At 39.2% G+C, this 19,186-nt stretch overlaps 1 protein-coding gene across 1 annotated transcript in view; it reads left to right on the top strand.

Moving 5' to 3' along the window:
- OSBPL10 (oxysterol binding protein like 10) overlaps positions 1-19,186 on the top strand; it is a 99,285-nt gene that overhangs the window by 71,830 nt on the left and 8,269 nt on the right. The window contains exons 7-8 of the mRNA XM_052695892.1: positions 7,251-7,397; positions 13,605-14,088. Of these exons, the coding sequence (XP_052551852.1) occupies positions 7,251-7,397; positions 13,605-14,088 (631 nt within the window). The remainder of the gene's footprint in view (positions 1-7,250; positions 7,398-13,604; positions 14,089-19,186) is intronic.

Raw genomic sequence — 19,186 nt, 5'->3', positions numbered from 1 at the left:
TTCATGCAGTTTGGAAGAAAGAGAAACAGTCTTGCTGATTGGATCTGTATGTAGATGACTGTATCAAAGAAAAAGAAGGACTTTTTTGCTTGCTATACTGTTAAGTTATGGTGTGCACACTTTTTAGTTTTAAAATCTTTCTCATTTGATTGGTATTCTCTGGTATTTACATCTGTATTTAAGAAGTTACATTTTTTCAGTATTAGCCCTAAGCTATTGCAGTTGAATTCTAGAAAAAACTGTGTGTTTTATTCTCTCATTGAGATGGCAGACATTTTGTATATTAATACCATGAAAAATTTTTCCTAGCAATTAAATCAAAAGCTGGTAACAAAGGTAATAGAGGAAACAGCTTTATGAAATATTCTGAATAAATGAAAAAAATCAGCTCAGCCACCTACTTTTATTGCTTTTAAGGGACCTTTTTGTGGGCAAAATTGAGGTGTGTGGGCTATAATGAGTTTTGCTTTCTAACTTCCCCATTTAAGCTCTGCTTTGTATGTAGGCTTGTTAAGCCATATTTTAAATAAGTAAATAAATAAAACACTTGACAAATGGGGACCCTTAAATCTCTTTGGAAGTCACTGGAACTTCAGTATCCAGGTGCCAGAGTTGCCATCAGAGTAGGTGTTGGCGCATTTGAAGTTTCATCCTTCATCTACTCTTTGCAATAATCAAAGTCCAAGGCATTATCAGGAGCAAAACTTAAGGCTTCAGTAGGATGGAGGAGGCCAGGGCTCAAGCAGTGAGTAAACTCAATTCACCCTAGCACTGCTTTTCCAACGTCTTATTTCTCTTCCTTCACAGTGTGCTTACATTGTTTAACAGTGTGATGGTAAGTGCTGAGAAAAGTAGTTTCTCCTTTGTTTTATTTGGAGTGCTCTTGAGGAGGAGAAAAGCTTGTTTTAAGAGAGATTAGAATCTTCCTGGATATATTAAAACAAAAACAAAAAAAAAAAAAAGAAAAAAAGAACATGTTGGTTAAAAAGTGTTAATGTGTAAATGGCAACGTGTTGTAAGTTAGAGAAGTGCATAGATGATGGTGATTTCTGTCTTTATCATGGGTTTTAAAGCAACTGCATCTGAGCGTTTTCTTTCAAGATCCAGGTTAATGTCTGAACTGAAATCTTATTTAATTTCTGTTCACTTCAACATTTTCTATGAGAATTATTCCTTTCATTGCATGCTAATGAATTAGTCTGCACATGAAATAGTTCAATAAATACAGTAAAAGCTTTATCTGAGATTCAGATCATTTCCAATAATGTGTGGGGTGATGTAAGCTCACGTGTTTTCCTGGCAGGTGCATGCCACAACTGATAGTAAATGTAATTAAATATTTCAAAAGAGTACCTGCTGGAAAAAGACAAGTGACCCAACTACAGGTTTGTGCAGTTTTATCAATTCTAATATAGTGACAAGTCCTGAAAGAAGCCAGTGCCTAATTATACAACAACACCCACTTTTGTATCTACTGTATCTACTGTACAGAGAGAATTCTAATTTGGGAATTCAGTGTGATGAAAATTGTATGGAGTCAATTTGCCACGTTAGTGTAAATATGCTAAAACTCTTCTGGCCTTACACGGAGTTACGAGTTATATTTAATCTTACACCCACAGAAAACCTGTTTGCGAGCTCTCAAGTTACACAAGTAAAAATGTAAATGATATTTGCAAGCCTCTATCATTATGGAGGGAATCTGAAAATTAAAATAAAGCCTTTGACTTTTATGTGCAGTTCTAGGACTAATTGTAATCAGATGACTCTATGGAAAACATGTCAATCTTTGACTAGTCTGAGAATGCTAATTCTGTTTAATGTGGGTTCTGAACAAGTCTTGCAACTAATTTACTCCACCTTTCTCTTAATAGCAAAGTGTGTCAGACTCTGTTACTCTGTAGTATCATTTGCCATTTTTTTTTTAATACAGAAAGATTTAATGCCTACTTCAGTTGGAATATTATGAAATTCTTGTCCAAATGCTTTAAGCTTTCCAGATTCATCGTGTCGCACCTGACTAGAGGTCTTCTTGTACTACATAAAACGTTTCCATATCTTGATAGAAATTCTTAAAATTCTTTGGTTCAGTTACATGCAGAATTGCCTTATGAGTCCTGTACAAGTTGTCACTGTGTGCATGTCAGGATATGTAAGTCTCTGCTTATTACTGTGCTTGGGCACTTATTGCTGTGATGGAAGAAAGGCTGAGTTATGCCATGCCTTTTTTGCCTCATTCTTTGCTCTAAAATTGACCTTCAGGATTGTCAGGCCTCCAAGAAGGTGCTGAGTAAGAAGGATATACCTTTGCACATGGAGGACCACATTAGGGAGCATTTAAACTGGATGTGCATAAGTCTGTGGGCCTCCACAAGGTACGTCTCTGAGCATGAAGGTACTTGGCCATTGTAATTATATGGCCACTCTCTGTTATCTTTGAAAAGTCATGGTGATTGGAAGAGGTTCATGAAGACTGAAGGAAAGCAAATGCCCTTTGTATCTTTGAATAGGGCAAGAAAGAACATCTGGAGAACTGCAGGTTGGTCAGCCTCGCCTCAGTGCCTGGAAAGGTCATTGAATATCTAACCCTGGAAACCTTTTCGAAACACACAGAGGACAGAAGGGTGACCAGTAGTCAGTATATGTTTATGAGCTTACCTGCTTAACTGGCATGAAAGTCCTCTACAAGGTGACTGTCTTGGTGCATGTGGAGAAAGCAGTGTATGTTGTTTTGTTTCAGGTTCTTGAACTTGTCTTCCATAACATCTTCATAGACAGATGGGTAATGGCTTAAGTAGTGAAGTGGATCAGAAGCGACTGAATGGCCTGTCCCAGAGGGTTGTGGTCAGTGGCACAAAGTACAGTTGGAGACTAGTACACTAGCTATGTACCTAAGGGTCAATGTTGGGGCTAGTGCTGTCCCACATCTTCATTAATGACCTGGACGATGAGGGCAGAGTGTACCTTCAGCAAGCTTAGAGATGATACAAAGCTGGAAGGGGTTGGCTGATAAATTAGAGGGCTGTGCTGCTGTTGAAACAGACTGTCACAGGCAGCATAGCAAGAAATGTCTTCATGTTCAACACAGGGAGGTGCAAAGTAATGCATCTGGAGCTATCTGCAGATAAGCCCCTGCACTAAATCAGTCCCAGGAGTCCTGGTAGACAGCTGTTGATGCACCAACAACGTACCCTTATGACAGAAACAGCAAAGAGCCTCCTGGGCTGCGTTAGGAAGAGTGCTGCCAGCAGATTGAGAGAAGTGCTCCTTTTCCTCTGCACAACACTTTTAAGGATGGTCAAACACAGTAGCACAGAGATATTGTGGAGTCTCACTTCTTGGAGATCTTAAGATCTGATTAGGACACAGTTACGAGCAATTGGCTCTAGTCAACCCTGTTTGAGCAGATGGGTTTGGACCAGATGATCTGGAGAGATCTTTTCTAACCTAATAATTGGTGCAGTGGTTCTGTATATTCCTTTTTCTACGCTCCATTCCTTCAAATAAACAAGATCTATGCCATGCTTGACAATACTGTTACATGGTGTGACTTATGAGTATGTTGGAAACTGAGCCCTGAACCTTATAATATAACTAATTATCTGAAATTAACTTCCAGTAAACAGTTACAGTTTGAAAATTGGAATATGTGGAGTTGTCTTTGGGAGAACAGAAGGAGTTTTGCCCTTTGACAGAAATGTAATTTCTAATTCTTTGATTCTGTCCCAAGTTTGTAGAAATGTCTTTTTTCCAGAAGAATGTTTTTAATTGCAATATTTCTTTCAGAAGCAATTTCTTTCTTCTTTCCCAAGATGTTTGGCTTGAACATGAGTTTCCTATCCCGGGAGATGACCTTTCTAAATTCCAGTTCTAATGAAATAACTTATTTAAATAGATCTCTTCCATAATGTGTTTTCTGCTTTTAAAGTCTAAGGAGTAAGCTTCAAAGGGTTTTCTAGAAATTGTGTTTTCTGAAAAATCTTGGTGGTTCAGATCATTGTTGGAAATGTGTAGTGCTGGAAACATACACTGATGGTAAATAGAAGTGCCTTCTTGGTGTTTGTTTGTAAGTGCTTCTTTCTGATTCTTGGGTTCAGCATCCATCTTGCTCAGCTGTTTGTTCCCAGGCTGAGTTGCACAGCTCCAAAGCTTTTATTTTGTGCGCCAACCACTCAGGAATGAAGCAAATCACTGCTTTCCTAGCTCAGCTATGCAATTATATTTAATGGGGAAAAGTCATTTACGTGTCTGTCTAATAATTCAGAAAAGCTGCCATTAAAGGATGATCGGTCAGTGTAATCCCTTAGATTTTACTGCGTGCTTACGTATAGGTTTATACAAAACTGTTTACTATTTTCTGTTTGAAGAAATAAAAACTTGGTGGCACTTTAATGACATTTTGAAGAAAAATTATGTTTTGCATTTTATGGCATTTATAGTGTTGCATTATGTGGCTGTCTGTGCACGCACAGTGTATTATACTTACATGGTGGATTTTTTGTTTATTGGCTTGTTTTTAAGAAAGTTTGCATTTCTTAAAAGAGAAGTCTGTTTTCTACTATTAATTAAGTGGAACAGCAAATGGGAAGAGAAGAAAACACATGCAGGATATTGCTACTGAGCATGACTATTCAGGTCTGATGACATAAGGAGCAGACTGCTACTTATGTGTGTTCCGATTTTCTTGGAAAGTGAGGAAAGCTATGGAGAAGTGATGTCATTCCACATGCATGAAGATCACTGTTGAGCTGAAAACTCTAGTAGTGGAAGAAGGAGTAGAGGATTTTCAGTGTCCTTACGTGTGCTACTAAAATAGTTGAGATAATGAAAAATGCAGTCCTTACTGCAGAATGGTCATTAAAGATGCTTGATCCCAGTATTACATTGTACTTATGATCCTCCCTGAGGAGCTGGAAGTCTTTCATTTGAAACAATGCAAAATCTATTTCCCTGAATACTGCTGTTGATTCTGGAGCTGCTCCCACCCACTGTGTTCATTTTGTCCAGGAGCAATGGGAGGCGGGTGGCATTTTGCTAGCATTACTTTGAAAGGAAATGGAAAACTTAATACCTGTTTTAGCAGGCAAGGAAGAAGTGTTTCTGTCCTTGGCTGAGTGTGCAGTCTTCAGGAGCAAAAGAAAATTATATGTTATTCCTCTTTTAACTGGTTGATGTGTAGCTTTTTTATTTTCTGATGCTGGCTGTTACTTGCAAGTGCTTTCTCTCTCCCTCCCTCATCCACCCCCCAGCCCAAACCTGAAGGGCAGCCCAGTGGGATGTCCTATGGGAAACAGCAATAGTGTTCTCCCCACGGAGCCGCTTGCAGTTAAGCTCACTGATCCCAGTGTCACATGACTCGCAACACACGGAGCAGATTGACGTCCGGCACACACACTCCAACTCTTTGGATAGCCAAAAAAAAAAAAAAAAGAAGAGGGGGTGGGAGTGAGGAGGGAGGTTCCCTTGCTTTTCACCAGCACTATTAATTCCGGCTGGAGCTTGTTTGCTGCGAGCTTGTTTCATGGCAGTAACGAAGAAGCAGTGCTTACCCAGTAGCTCAGTGCTCTCAATGAGGTCAAGCTGGATCAAAGGCAAAGCTCCTGTGGAAACGCCTGCTGTAAGTTCTGCTTTTTCCACAGCCTCTCCAAATGAAACGTCGCCTCGACAACAGAGCTGGGCTTTCGTGTTTTATGTCTCCCCTGACTGGTAGTTTTGTGTGAGGTTGTCGGGTTTATGTTGATTGAACTTGTCAATAAGGCATCAGCTGCTGTGTGCTTTGGGAGGAGAGGGATTATTGTTCTGTCTTTTTATTTTCTGAGGGGAGTGGGAAGAGGAAAGTGTGGTTTTGTTCTTTTGAAAAGCTTTAAGCTGTTGGGGTTACAGCTCACCAGATCTTGTTTTATGTAAGCTACATGTTCTACTGCCTTAAATAAAGTAATTGCGGGGTGTCTTTTAATTGTCCTTGGATCTCACCAAATACATATTCTTTTGCAACTAGTTACCTAACATGTATTTAATTAAAAAGAAAAAGAAAGTGGAAAGGGCTTAATTAAAATCTTGAAAAGGTGCAGCAACTAAATTTCAGCAACATCCTTCTTACACCAGCTGCTCACCTGCGGGGTCGCTAACGTGATATTCAGAAGTACTTCCTTTGAAACCCAATTCTGTGCATCAGCTTTTTTTAATGAAACTTTCACTTGCAGAGACTTTCAGTGAGCTGAAAATGTTCTCCTTCTACGCAGCAAGCTCACTGTTTCTGTGGGAATGTGCTGCTGAGCATGAAGGAATGCTAACTTCTGCGGGTGCTGTTGGCACATTTGCAGCATGGGCTTCATGGGGAATAATGCAATTCTGGGCTGTAAATTTTTTGACTACATAACCCATCTTTCATTTAAAAAAAATAAGAAAATAAAAATCTGGAAGGCTTGCAAAGTGGATTGAACAAAACTACTAGCACCTGTTTGAGTTAGTGTCTTTAATATATTGTAAAACCCCAAGGGAAATAGTATCACAAATCATGGTCTCTATATGCTGTCAAGTTCCTTTTGAAGGGAGGTGGCTTGATGTCTTTTGAGCTTCAGCTGGCGTGTCTGCAAAATGGGCAGCATTGCCCCTGTTACACTGGGAAGCAGCGTAATGTTGCAGATGTCAAGGATTCATGGCATTGCCCTACCTTCAGTCATCTCTCTCTCTCTCTCTTTTTCTTTCCCTAAGATGTATATAGTTTCTTTATCTTCTTCAGTTAATAGTATGGACTGTAGTGGCCAATGGGTGCTGGTTGATGTTCTATTTGAGGCTTGCTTAGGTATCTAACTTTAGAACTGGGATAAAAGAATGGGGAAAATAAAGTGTTAAATCTCATCTTACAACATCTGGGTGATACATGAATATGTGCTGAAGATACATGTGCAACAAACTTGTGAAGGCTTATTTGCATTTGTGTACTTCTGATTATTAAATAGCTTAACATGCTGTTACTTAACATGCTGTGATTTTCTATTTTTTGTTTTGCCTGACATCTGACTGCAATATAGACAAGAATGTAATGTGTAAATTAGCGTCTGATGCTTAATACTGGGGCTCAAATGAAAGGATCAAGATACTCTGTGAACCCATCACTGGCTTTTTATTCGTATGTTTCTTTTTCAACAGCTTGTCTTTTGTTCCCTTGGAACAACTTCATTTTAAATGTATGTAGTAGAGAAAATAATTTTTGTCATTTTGGATGGTGATTTTTCTTTTCATTTCAGCGGTCAACATCTGAGTTGATCTTAGTCGAAGATGAAGCGACGGATACAGAAGATAATGAAGAGGAAGATTTAGGAGTCATGGAGGATCAACGTAGTGTAATTCTCCATCTCATCTCTCAACTCAAACTTGGCATGGACCTTACCAGGGTATGGGCACAGTATCTTTTTCCGAATGTGTTTTTGTGTGTGTGTGCGTGTGTGCTTGACCCAATAGGCAAAGATGTTTACCTCTTCATAAAAGGGTGGTTCTGGACAGCTGTGGGCTCCTATTGTCTGCTAGGCAGGTTTTCACATGAAAGACATTGTTAGGGGGAAAAAAACGGATTTAGAAATTTTTTTTTAAGAAATTTTTCTTAATTTTTTTACAAATCCTACAAAACAACTGTATATATCCCACATGTATATTAAGTCAGAGTGCATCAAGCATGCGAGGAGCCATAGTGTCAGTTTTAAGGAGATCTGTGCTTGAGTTACTGCTTTGTGGATTGAATCCCTTTTAATTACTTGGCAGCTTCAATTAATTAAAAAAAGAAAAAAGTAATGGTAAACAGGACAGTCTTCAGTGTATCATAATGCATGTCTGTGCTCAGCAGCTCAGCAGATTGACATTCTGTACATCCTCCTGGCTTTGGAGCCAGTATTGTCATGAGCTTATCCATACAGATGTGAACAGAGAAGTTATGGTTACTGAGATATTTCCCATAAGTAGCTATGAAGTAGCTGTGCAGGAGATTATTTTCACGGGCATTTGTGTATTTCGAAGAGTTGCATCTGCTTTCCTTTTAATCTTATGTATTAATCAAAATCTATTTTTACTATTTTGTACAAACTAAGACTTTCTCAATGTAGTCTTCTCTGCTTCTTCTAAAACAATTGACACTATTTATAAATACTTATAATTTTAAGACTGAGCAATCCCATGATCTGTTCCTAAGTATAGCTATTGAATAACTACTGGGAAGTTAATGTTTTGTTCTAAAGAGGACAAATTTTCCATCAGTTAATTTGTTCATAATTTATACTTGTCACTTCTTAGTATGTCTGGTGTTACGTACAGTTCATTTTTATTTTGTTTCTCTGTCATTCAGTCATTAATAGCCCTTCCTCTTTTCTGTTTTGGTTGGCTGTGGCTGCTGGAATCTGTGATGTTTATACTAGACTAAGATTCCTTATCTATTAGTTTTGTGTGCATTAAAACATTCTGTCTTACCTGAATAAGACTTTTCTTTCTGATTCCTGGTGTCATCTTTTTGTCTTCAGAGGCAAAAATCCCAGATGCACCATTGATGTAAATAAATTTCTGTAAATAAGAGAAGTGTAGACATGTATATGGAAAGTATGTAGGTAAATGAATACGATAACCTATTTCTTATGCAACGTTCTTGGAGCATGGTTTTTGAGGGTAGCAATGAGTATCATCAGATCTGTGCTATGGCAGAATGTTTGTGTGCATGAATGTGTGTATAATGCCTACAACCTGAAAAGAAGAACAGGCATATGGCAGTTAGATCTCTCTCGTGTGAGTGTGATGCATGGCTACACATATGATGAGTATTGATGAGACATGCCACATGTGCACATCACTTTTCTGACCATTTTAAGGATTAAAATGAAAAAATGCAGGACAGCTGGCTGCTTTTTTTTTTCTTGTTTTTTATTAACTTTGCTAACTGACATGAGGCCCTCAGGGCCACAGACGTGCGACAATAAAGCTCAGTTCGTTGGCTGTGCCGCTTACTGTTCATTATTCCTGTGGAAGTCAGATTTCAGATAGCCTTGGTGCTAGTCAGCTTCTGCAGGAAGTGCTTCTGACACAGTAGTTGCTAACATCAGAGGATATTTGTGTATGTTTGCATTTTCCTCTGCTGTCTTCCCTAGGGTTGTTTCTTTATTTTTTTTTTTTTAATGAGCTAGGGACTGTAGGATGAGGTGCACGTGAACAAACAGCTCTTCTGAGCCCTTGCTGACTTTTGGTTCTGGATGCATAATCATTATCTTCTTGCATCACGTCAGAGGAAACAACATTACATTAGTGCTGGCCTTGCCTGCAGTGCCACGAGTCTCCTACAGTGATAATAGCCACATTTAGCGTCATAGAGGTGTTTCACTTTTGAAACGTGTCATGCTGCCATGCCTTTTAATGAAGAATTAAACAGTAAAACATCGCTGTGAAATAAAAACCCCACAATGAAGAATCAAATCTGCATGGGGATTTGCTAGAATAGACTAAGCCCTGTGGTGGCTAAATGGACTTCAGCAGCCGCTGAGAGATGGGTGAGCAGTTTGTGGTGGCAGGGCACAACACAGCACCGATGCCTTGGACTGTTTTCAGACTTTGTATTTCGCTTAAAATTGGCATTTATGGGGAGGAGAAGAAGAAAAGATAGAAAAACAAAAGGGAAATCCTGTCACACTTATAAATTGTTTATTATTTGGGCTTTTCAAAAACAAAAAACAGTACCAGAAATCTCTTCTAGCCTAATAAATGTGTTGGCAAATGGCATCTGATGGGTTGAAATTAGTGCTAACAGTTTGTAGAGATGGGTGATCGCTCACCCCATTCCCTTACCTTCCATGTGCATTGTAACTGTACTGAAAAACAAGGGGCTGCCGTTCAGAGTAGAAGCGTTACTGGTAGTTCTGCTGTCTGTCAGCCTGTTGTAAATTAGTTCTGCAGTTTGTTCACAATGGCTTTTGGTTTAAAATTGCAAGATAAATTCATATTGTAATTAAAAACATAAGTGGGTGGAAAAGACCCTTATTTTACTCCCACAACAATGCAGATGACTGTAGAAGGCTTTTGTCTCTCTAAGGTAGTGAAAATCCCAGCTTGGGGTGTGCTGGTCAGGTTTCTGAAAGAGTGGGTTACAGTGCTGACATCCGTCTTTTGCCTCCCAGTAAATCATGGAAATGGTGATCAGTATCTTTATTTGTAAGAACTTATGCTGTACCTTTCTCAGTTGCATTCAGGTCTGATTAAATATGTTGAATTCAAATCCTCTTTTTAACATCAAGGGAAAGGGAAGGATATCAGTTAAACAACTTGCTTTTCGTAGGGAGACCAAGAGTGGAAGTCAACATTTTACTGCACCATCAGGCAATTTTTTGCTTCAGACTTTGGCAATTTGATATTTATTCTGGAGAGATTCTGCTGTCTGTTTAGTTGTCATGACAGCTTTTCCTTATAGGAAAATATGGGATAGCGTTGACCTAATGTAATTAAAAAAATGAGCAAAAAGAAAAAAAAAAAAAGCTAATGTAGTCCAAAAAAAAACCCAAACATACATAGTAATTGTGTTTTGCTAGACTGAGTTCTGTTTGACTGCAGAAGAGTCCAAAAAATCACTCATTTGAAAGATAGAGTAGTAGCAGAAGTGCATGGCAATGTGCTGGCAAGAAAAATGCAGTGTACCTTCCAAACTTGTTTGTATGTGTTTGTTTTTGTTTTCTTTTTTTTTCTCCTGAGGAAATCAAGAAGAGATGAGTTACAAACAAGAAATCCCTGGTGTGATTTTCTGACTCTGTTAGAGGGTGATGGTGTTGCATACTGGAGATTCCAGGCAATGAGATTACTTCATAAGGGGCAGTGTTTTCTAGATATTTTTGTAAAACACTAGAGCTTTGTAAGCTTTGAAACTCAGTTTTCATATGTACTTACGCCTCCTTTTGAGGAAACAATTTAATTACTCTGTTTTGCAAAGGATCCTTACCTGCTACAGTTGAGGGTGCATTTTCCATTGTAGGTCGGGCTTTCAAAGCAAGATCCTGTGAGCTGGCTTCCAAATTTCAAATTGATTACTGAAACTGAATAACAAAAATGTCCAGTTTTTCATAATGTCTCTTTAGTGACTGTGTTGGCGTGGCTGTGTTAAGCATATAATGTGAAGCAACTGGTGTCTGAGAGAGTGGGTACGAGGCTGTTTTCAGGCAAGCCAACAGGATGAAACCACAACAGTCTTAATGTTGTATCATCAGATTTGCATGATCTTAAGCATAGCCCATTGCTTCCATTTCTTCTCCTCCATTTGTGCTAATAAAGGTCACTATTAGAGTGAGCCAGTTGGACATGAAGAGAGATGCAGTGCTTTTTATTCAGATGAGTTTCCCTGCCCTTTCTGTTCTATACAGTGATAGCAACTGCTGGCATTTCTAGGCAGCAGTGGTAGGCTTTTTCTGTGTTACTGGCTGTTTCCCTTTTGGTACCCTTTTGGTCTTTTAGTGTACAATTCATATTAAAATGAGATTCTGTCACTAATGCTGAATTAATTTTTAAAGATGATATCAGAAAACGAATATTTGGTCAGAATGAGAATGTTGCAAGGAAAAGGGAGTTGTTTCAAGAGCTAAAAATACTGTAAGAAGATCTCTTTCTACTTTTACTTCCAGATTTTAACCTTTCAAAAGCAATGTCCTCAGCTACTTCTCCACCCATCACAGAAGCACAGGGCACTGAGGATGGTATTTGGCACTCAGTAGATTACCATGAATAATGTAAAGTTAAGGTCTTGGCATCTTTCAGGGACTGATTAGTTTAGTAATAGAAACTATGTAGAGTCCTCAAGTGTTACAGAGTCTGAGGAATATTGCAGAGAGAACTTCACTTGACTTATGTCTAAACCTGTAAAAATGTTAGCCTAAGAATGACTGTATTATTTATACTCACACGTGCACAGAAGGAGAGAGAAAATGAGCATGCATGTTACCAAATAGAGCAGCGATCTGGTTTTGTTTTGTGGGGGTATGATGACTTACTGTGAAGAATTAAGATTGTTTGAGCCATCAGGAAGAGAATTTTTTTTCCACACTTGCGAGTTTTCTTTAGAAAGAACTAAGTTGTGAATAGAAGTTTGATGGCTTCTGTTCCATTATCCATGGGATGCATAGGTCTGAACTGTGCTTTGGTTCCATGTATAAGATGAAAGGGCAGAGCAAATGTATTTGTTTGAAAAGTGATTTTCTACGTGTTCTGAATAACCCTCCCTTTTGGGGAAGGGAACAAGTAAATATGGAGGAAAGTTAAAAGGGAAGAAGCTGAAGAGCTGCTTTAATAGAGGATGGCAGTAGTTCTGTAATTGGCATCACCAACCCATTTGACTCCAGAGGGATATCTGTGCCAGAAATCCCTTGTTGGCTGCACAGCAGTGAGCTCTGAGCTTCCCTGAACAAGGAAGGTATGCAGGACAGGGGGAAGAGGGAATGTGGAAAAATGGAGAGAAATAAATTATTCTAAGTCACTCCAAGAAGTTTTATTGAAAACTTCCAACAAAGCCTTGTTCCTAAGTGGGGGGCATTGGTGACATCTGTGCTGCCAGATGGGCCATTCGAGATCGTGCCCAATTCACCTGGGACAGCTGCCTGCCGTGCAGCCTGACTCGCACTCAGTCCCAGCATCCCTCTAGGCCACATGGGCCTCTCTAGTCCCAGGACACTGATGTAACAGCTTGTGCACTTTTTGTTTGTTTCAACTTGGGTGAAATAAGGTAGAGGCATGCAGTGGCTTCCTGCAGTCATGTGGTGGGGGGTGAAGTGGAAGAGGAGTGCCACATGCTCTGGGGTGACTAGAGAATGGAGTGGGAAGGTCAGGGGGATACAGTGACGGGGTATGGCAGGCATAGTCCAACCTGAAGCATTTTCCTGCCTTAGAACCTCTTGGAAAAGGCTTCCGGAGTGATTTTATCCTTGGAAACCCACTCAAGATTTACCTTGGGTTGGATTTTGTTAGCCTAGTTGGAAGGGACTAAAAGGGAACAGAGTTACATATGCATGCACAGCGGGTGGCTGGGGACCTGGAGTGAAACTGGGAGCCCAGGTGCTTGAGGTACTGGATAGCTGTGCACATTATATTGTCCATCACTTAGATTAGGATGCATATGTTTATGTACAAAACCCATCTTTTTAATGGTTTGGGAAGGTGTGCTTTTGTTTTGGAGAGTCATAATCAGTTGGGTCTGTTGATGTTAGAACTAAATCAATTTACATCAGAGTATGGGTTTTTTTCTGCCTTGTGAGCCAGGAGAGCAATGAGAACAATGGTTTGTTTATTAACTAAGAGGAGAGGAAAAGGAGAATTTCCATGTGATTGAAACAGCACATCCCTGTTGCATGAGCTACTGTTGAGAATCATAATGAAATAGGAAGCAGCCGGCGCAGCTATCAACACTGCTGCTTTTTCCTTTACCCATTTATATACACTGCAGAGGAAGGGAAATTGCTGTTACAGAGGGGAGGAAAATACATTATCCTGAAAGTTGGCTAGGCCAGAATTGCAGCTGTATTGACTGTTTTCCCCCCCTACCCCTCGCTGTAGTATGATCATGGGGAAATCATATCTGCCTTTGTCTGCTTTGCATACAGGTAGTGCTTCCAACATTTATTTTGGAGAAAAGATCCCTGCTGGAGATGTATGCAAATTTCATGGCCCATCCAGACCTGTTTTTGTCAATTGCAGCTGGAGCCACTCCTGAGGAAAGAATTATCTGCTTTGTGGAGTATTATCTAACAGCTTTTCATGAAGGCCGAAAGGGAGCGGTTGCCAAGAAGCCCTATAACCCTATAATTGGTGAAACGTTTCATTGCTCATGGGATGTGCCTAAAGATAAAGTGAAACCATTCAGAACTAACGGTGCCTCTGCGGTTTCTAAGGACCCAGCCAAGGAGTCTGGCCAGGACCAGTCCACGTGCTACAAGCTGAGGTTTGTGGCTGAACAAGTGTCCCATCATCCACCGGTATCTTGCTTTTACTGTGAGTGCAAGGAGAAGAAAATGTGTGTGAACGCTCACGTATGGACCAAAAGCAAGTTTATGGGCATGTCAATAGGTGTTTCTATGGTAGGTGAAGGTAAGAAATGTGACTTTATTTTATTTCTTGAGCTAATGTTATTAGAGTCAAAACAACAGGAATGTATATTTATACGCGGTGGTTAATTATATCTGAAATATGGAATCATACAATCACCAAGGTTGGAAAAGACCTCATCTTGTCCAACCATGTACCTACCATCAGTATTTCCCCACTAAACCATGTCCCTTAGTACATCCAACATGCTTCTTAGTCACCTCCAGGGATGGTGACTCAACCACCTTCCTGGGCAGCCTTTTTCAGTTCCTGACAGCTCTTTCAGGGAAGAAATTTTTCCTGATATATGATCCTATGTTAAGCTGCAGTAGCAATTGACAGAGGACAGTATATTTTGTAAGAACGGTTTTAGTTTTCTTGTTCACTTTTAAAGTAATATCCAATTAGATATTGGAGATTTACAAGTGGAGCGAAGAAATAAGAAAGGAAAAGCATTTGTATTTAAGCTCAACATTCCTTTCTCATAGTTTCAATAAAGAATCATGGCTTCTGTAGTGCTTGCTATAGTAATGTATTGTCTCAAGCTTTGTGATAAGCCAAATAATTGAGGTATTAATCACAATTTGCTATTTCATATGTGCGCATTCAGCTTTGTGATAAACTGTTGCTCAATAGGAATTCAGAAAAGCAGGGAGTCAACAAATTATTAATGTGTGATATGAACTGATAAACACGCCTGTATCCATCTTGTTACTGACTGCTAATTTATTAATTTAATGTTTCAAAACAGTTTAGTCCCTCTTGATATTTGAGGGTAATCTCTGTCTGTGGTATCTATTCCTTTTTGTTGACCAGCTTCTAGACAGTGCCCTTAATAGGAAATCTTAGAAACACCAGAACAACTTCGAGTAATTGTTTATTTTTGCCATTATGCTAAATAATATCAACACTGAAGACAGTAACAAAGGAGGGTGAGGACAACCATTAGGGTACCGAAATACCCTGATATTTGAGAGCAGACAGATATGTTCTGTTGTTCCTGCTGGAAGTAAGCAGAGAAGTCGAACAATAGACATGGCCACAGTAGCTTCTTTCCTGATGTCAATATATTCACTTTTTGTACCTGAACCTTGAAACTTGTTTGCTGTTGGATCTGATATTGTGGTAGTTGTGATAGTTGAAGCCTATAATCGTGCTGCTGTTTTCTTTTTCCAGAGATTTCGTTATTTTAATATGGGGTGAAGAGAGAGTCAGAAGGGAAGCAGGTCCTTTTGTCCATCTCCTTATTGTCCTACTTACAGGCCAAGTCTTTGGTTTCACTTGTCACATTTTTCTGGTACATATACAAGTCTGATACTGTTTTCTGAGTGAAGGGAGCCGTTTAGTAGAATTACAATCAAAAGCAAAGCCTTTTTAGCAGTGAGAAAATTTCTTTTTCTTGCCGCTAGCATACAGCTCCCTGGGATTGGGGGTGTCTACTGTGGGGATTATTTAAGACTTCAAAGTCCTGATGTGTCCCAGTTTTGAGAGAGAAAAGGGTATAGGAATTAACTGCTTCCCCACTCCAATGATTGTTTAGTGTGCATTTGTGAGAATAAATTTCCTTCCTATGTGATCCCAGAAAGGTGCCATCAGTGGAGGCGTGCTTTGGGGATCATCTGTAGTGACAAACCCTTTTAGTGTAAGGTTTACCACTGTCTTTATGATGAACATTTGTGGAAGAAGTTTGGGGTTACCAATTTATAGCTGTCATTCATCTTTTTTGTTCACATAAGCAATGCAGAAGCGTGTGGACTCATGGTGACAGCAATTCTTTGAAGTGATAGAGAAACGCCAGTGCAGCCCAGGCATTTCTGTTGTGTGTGGAGAACCAGCAATAAGCAGCAGGAAATTGTACCAGCGAATCTTTTTTATAATCTGAGAACAGACAGCTCAAATCTGGCAGCCTCTATTGAAAATGTTTGCTTGCTGTGTGGTTTCTTCACTCAAGACTATACTTTGTTCCAATATAGATTTTTTTTCTTTTATTTTAGTCCCAAGGAGGTCTTCCTGATACAGTTGGTGTATAGATTTGTCAAGCTGTGCAAAAATGAAAAGCTGCTGCAGGCTTCTCTTTATCATGTCTTACATAAGTACAAATTCTGTGTTAGATTGAGGTCAGCATGAAAGCTGGGGAATATGTTCCTGAACCAATAAAAAGTAGCCACTGGGCTTATGGTGTGGAAGACTGTGTTTGTATTTACGTGTTTGGTGGAGCAGAGCCCAACAGTTTTTTTACATGAAACATCATTTGGAGGGTTCTTGATATTTTAGGACAATGTACACATTGCTGCATTTCAAATGGAGGTTGTTGTCTAGAAAAAAGTAGATGATGAAAAAGCACATTATTACTCAAAAATTATAGAAGAAGGTAGTTGAAAGAGGTAGAAACTCAAGCTAGCTACCAGGAGGGACTTTCTGACTGTTAGGTTGGCTACAGGATTGTATAGTCTTACTATTAGAAGCTGTTAAAACGTGATGGATGAAGTTTCTCGGGAGTGATTTAAATATGGCTGCTTCTGGGGAAAGGCAAATTGACATCTCATGAATCATTGAAATCCCTATTTGGTGTTTTCTTGTGCTTCTTTTTTTGTTACTCCATACTGAATGACCTAACTAATCATGTCATGTTCATACTTTTTTTTTTCTCTCCTCTTTTTTTTTAATTTTCATTATGAGCATTCAGCTTTTTTTCCTTGCTCTTGCAGGATATGTATTCAGTGATGTTGATGCGTGTTTAAGATAACCTATCAAGTTTACTTCTGTACATGTAGATGCCTTTGAATATTTGCTAGATTAGTTTGGATTCTAGATTCTGAAAAGGCAATTTTCTTGACTTGCCATATGTGTATGTCCTTTCTGAGATGATATTCAGATCATTCTGGTGCTCATATGGCAGTTTCATTACCCTGTGTATTCATTCAACACTGCTTGATGTATGTGGGGAAGAAAAATCCTTCCCCACAGAGCAGCAGAGATGCAAACTGCTGAATTCACATAATGTAGTGGTAGCAGTGACTATCTTACTCTACTTAAGGTATTTAACAGAATCCTTTTGTTTACCCTCTGACTTTGTTGTGACCTTAGCATTGAATGCAAATATATGTGGTGTATGTGGAAGCTATCTCCTGAAGGTTGGTGTTTTTTTTTTTGTGGGTATGAGGCCTTCAGACATCTGAGTTTTTGAATTGCACTTTGCTATTTAGATAGGTAGTGTAGCACTGAATGTTTGGACCTATATAGTGTAAGGAATATGCCGATAACGTTTCCGTAGCTCTTTTGCAAAGTTGTGTTTTCAACTTGTCACAATGTCCTGAGATGTGCAGCACATGCTGCTTTTTATGCCTTGCTGAAATAGGATGCAGCAGAGCTGCCAAGGCTTCTATAGGAAGTTAAATAATGAGGGGATTTGACAACAGTATGTTCTGTCATACAAATGTATTCAAATTGTGCAATTTTTAGTGTATGTTGCAACTCAGAGTTACTAAAATTTTCTACTATGATTTTTATTTATTAACTCCAGAGATGCAGAACGAGTAGACAGGCAATGCTGGAAGTCCATAACAGAGGCAGTTTTTTATGCTATGCCTTCATCTTTGGTTATGAGAGCTCCAAATCTGGTTTGGTGAAGAGAATTCTTAGCTTCTTCACTGTATGACAAAAACGTTCTTCAGAGCAGCCAGAGCTGAGTTTCCCCCGGAGAAAGTAGAGTTAGAAGAGAGAGTACTTTGCATGTAAGAATTCACGTTGCATGCATAGTCCCTAATTCTGATTAATGTTAATTATGTACTAATGAGAGAGCGAGGGAGGGGAGGAGGGTGTAATGAATAGAATTGTATTAGGATTTAAATTAGCAGGGGATGGAAGAGTCAGAGTAAATATTTAATGTGCTTTACATGGTCCAAGGAATCTTCAAACAGATTCTGATTGTAAGATAAGGGTATTCTGGTAGAAAACCCTCACTGTGTGCTCCTAATCTGTCTTTGGTTTTTGTTGCAAAGCAGCAAAATCCAACAGAAAGCGTTACCTTTGATTCACGGGTTAATTTGCAGCTCAAGCAGTTTAAGTGGTTTGCTGTGTACAGTCAAGTGGCTTAGTTACATCTTGGTTTTTTACTTCTTTTTTAAATGCTTTAAAAACTCCTGAGATGCATGCTTTCAGAAATTATTTCTTAAAACTGAAATCAGCCCGGAAGAAGATTAATAGATAGGGAAAGGCTCAGTGCTCTTTCCAGGATAAATACAAATGAAAGCAACAAGTGCTGTTTTTCTTAGTTTTTTTCCATTCACATGTATGTATGTGCATCTGTTTGTGCATCTAACAAAGCATATCATTTCCCTTCCTGAGGCATTAGTGACTTGTTAATTCACCAGCTCTGCTCCATGCATCTGGAACTAACAAAATATTTCCTTACCATTAATTTTTTAAATTAGTATTTTTTAGCCTAGTGCTGTCAGAACTTTCTGTATGACACGGTCCTCATTACTGAATTTAGCAAATGCATCCAGCTTTTGGAAAACAAGCAGTGCAGAACAGCTTGCTAGAGCATTTGAGACAAGGGCATCTTGTGTGAACTGTGGTGGCTGCTGATGGGCTGCATCCATGTGTGCTTCATCCCAGTGTGTAACTCACTCTCGTTTGTGCCCTGTTATGAATAATGCAGACTGTGAAGAACCAGTTAAATCAGGAAACTGCCCTCGGCCATTTATGACCCACATACCATTTGTTGTTCAGATTGATCTCCGAACAATCAGTGGGAAGCATTAAATTTCACATGCCTCTTCTGCAATTGTTGATCCAGAGTCTCCTCTGGGTATTCTGTCAATATGTGTTACTGGAAAATCAATTCACAAAGCTACAGCATCAGCGAGGGACGGGTAACAGTCAAATGGGCAAAATGATATGCCACGAACATTGCTTCCTTTCATGTGGGCTGGGGAGGCATGGAAAGGAGCGTGTCTGTGAATGTGTTGCCTTAATCAAAGCAAGAGTAAATGGTGTTGAGGATATTTCAAGGGGAGATATCAAAATTCAGCGCTTGTTTACCAAAAATTCTCTCTTCTCTATGGGATTTTGTTCTAATAATACGCTAGATTACTAA

Source organism: Tympanuchus pallidicinctus, unplaced genomic scaffold, assembly GCF_026119805.1.
Source record: "Tympanuchus pallidicinctus isolate F22 unplaced genomic scaffold, pur_lepc_1.0 scaffold3, whole genome shotgun sequence".
Lineage (NCBI taxonomy): Eukaryota > Metazoa > Chordata > Aves > Galliformes > Phasianidae > Tympanuchus > Tympanuchus pallidicinctus.
This window is presented reverse-complemented; position numbering and strand designations above follow the sequence as displayed.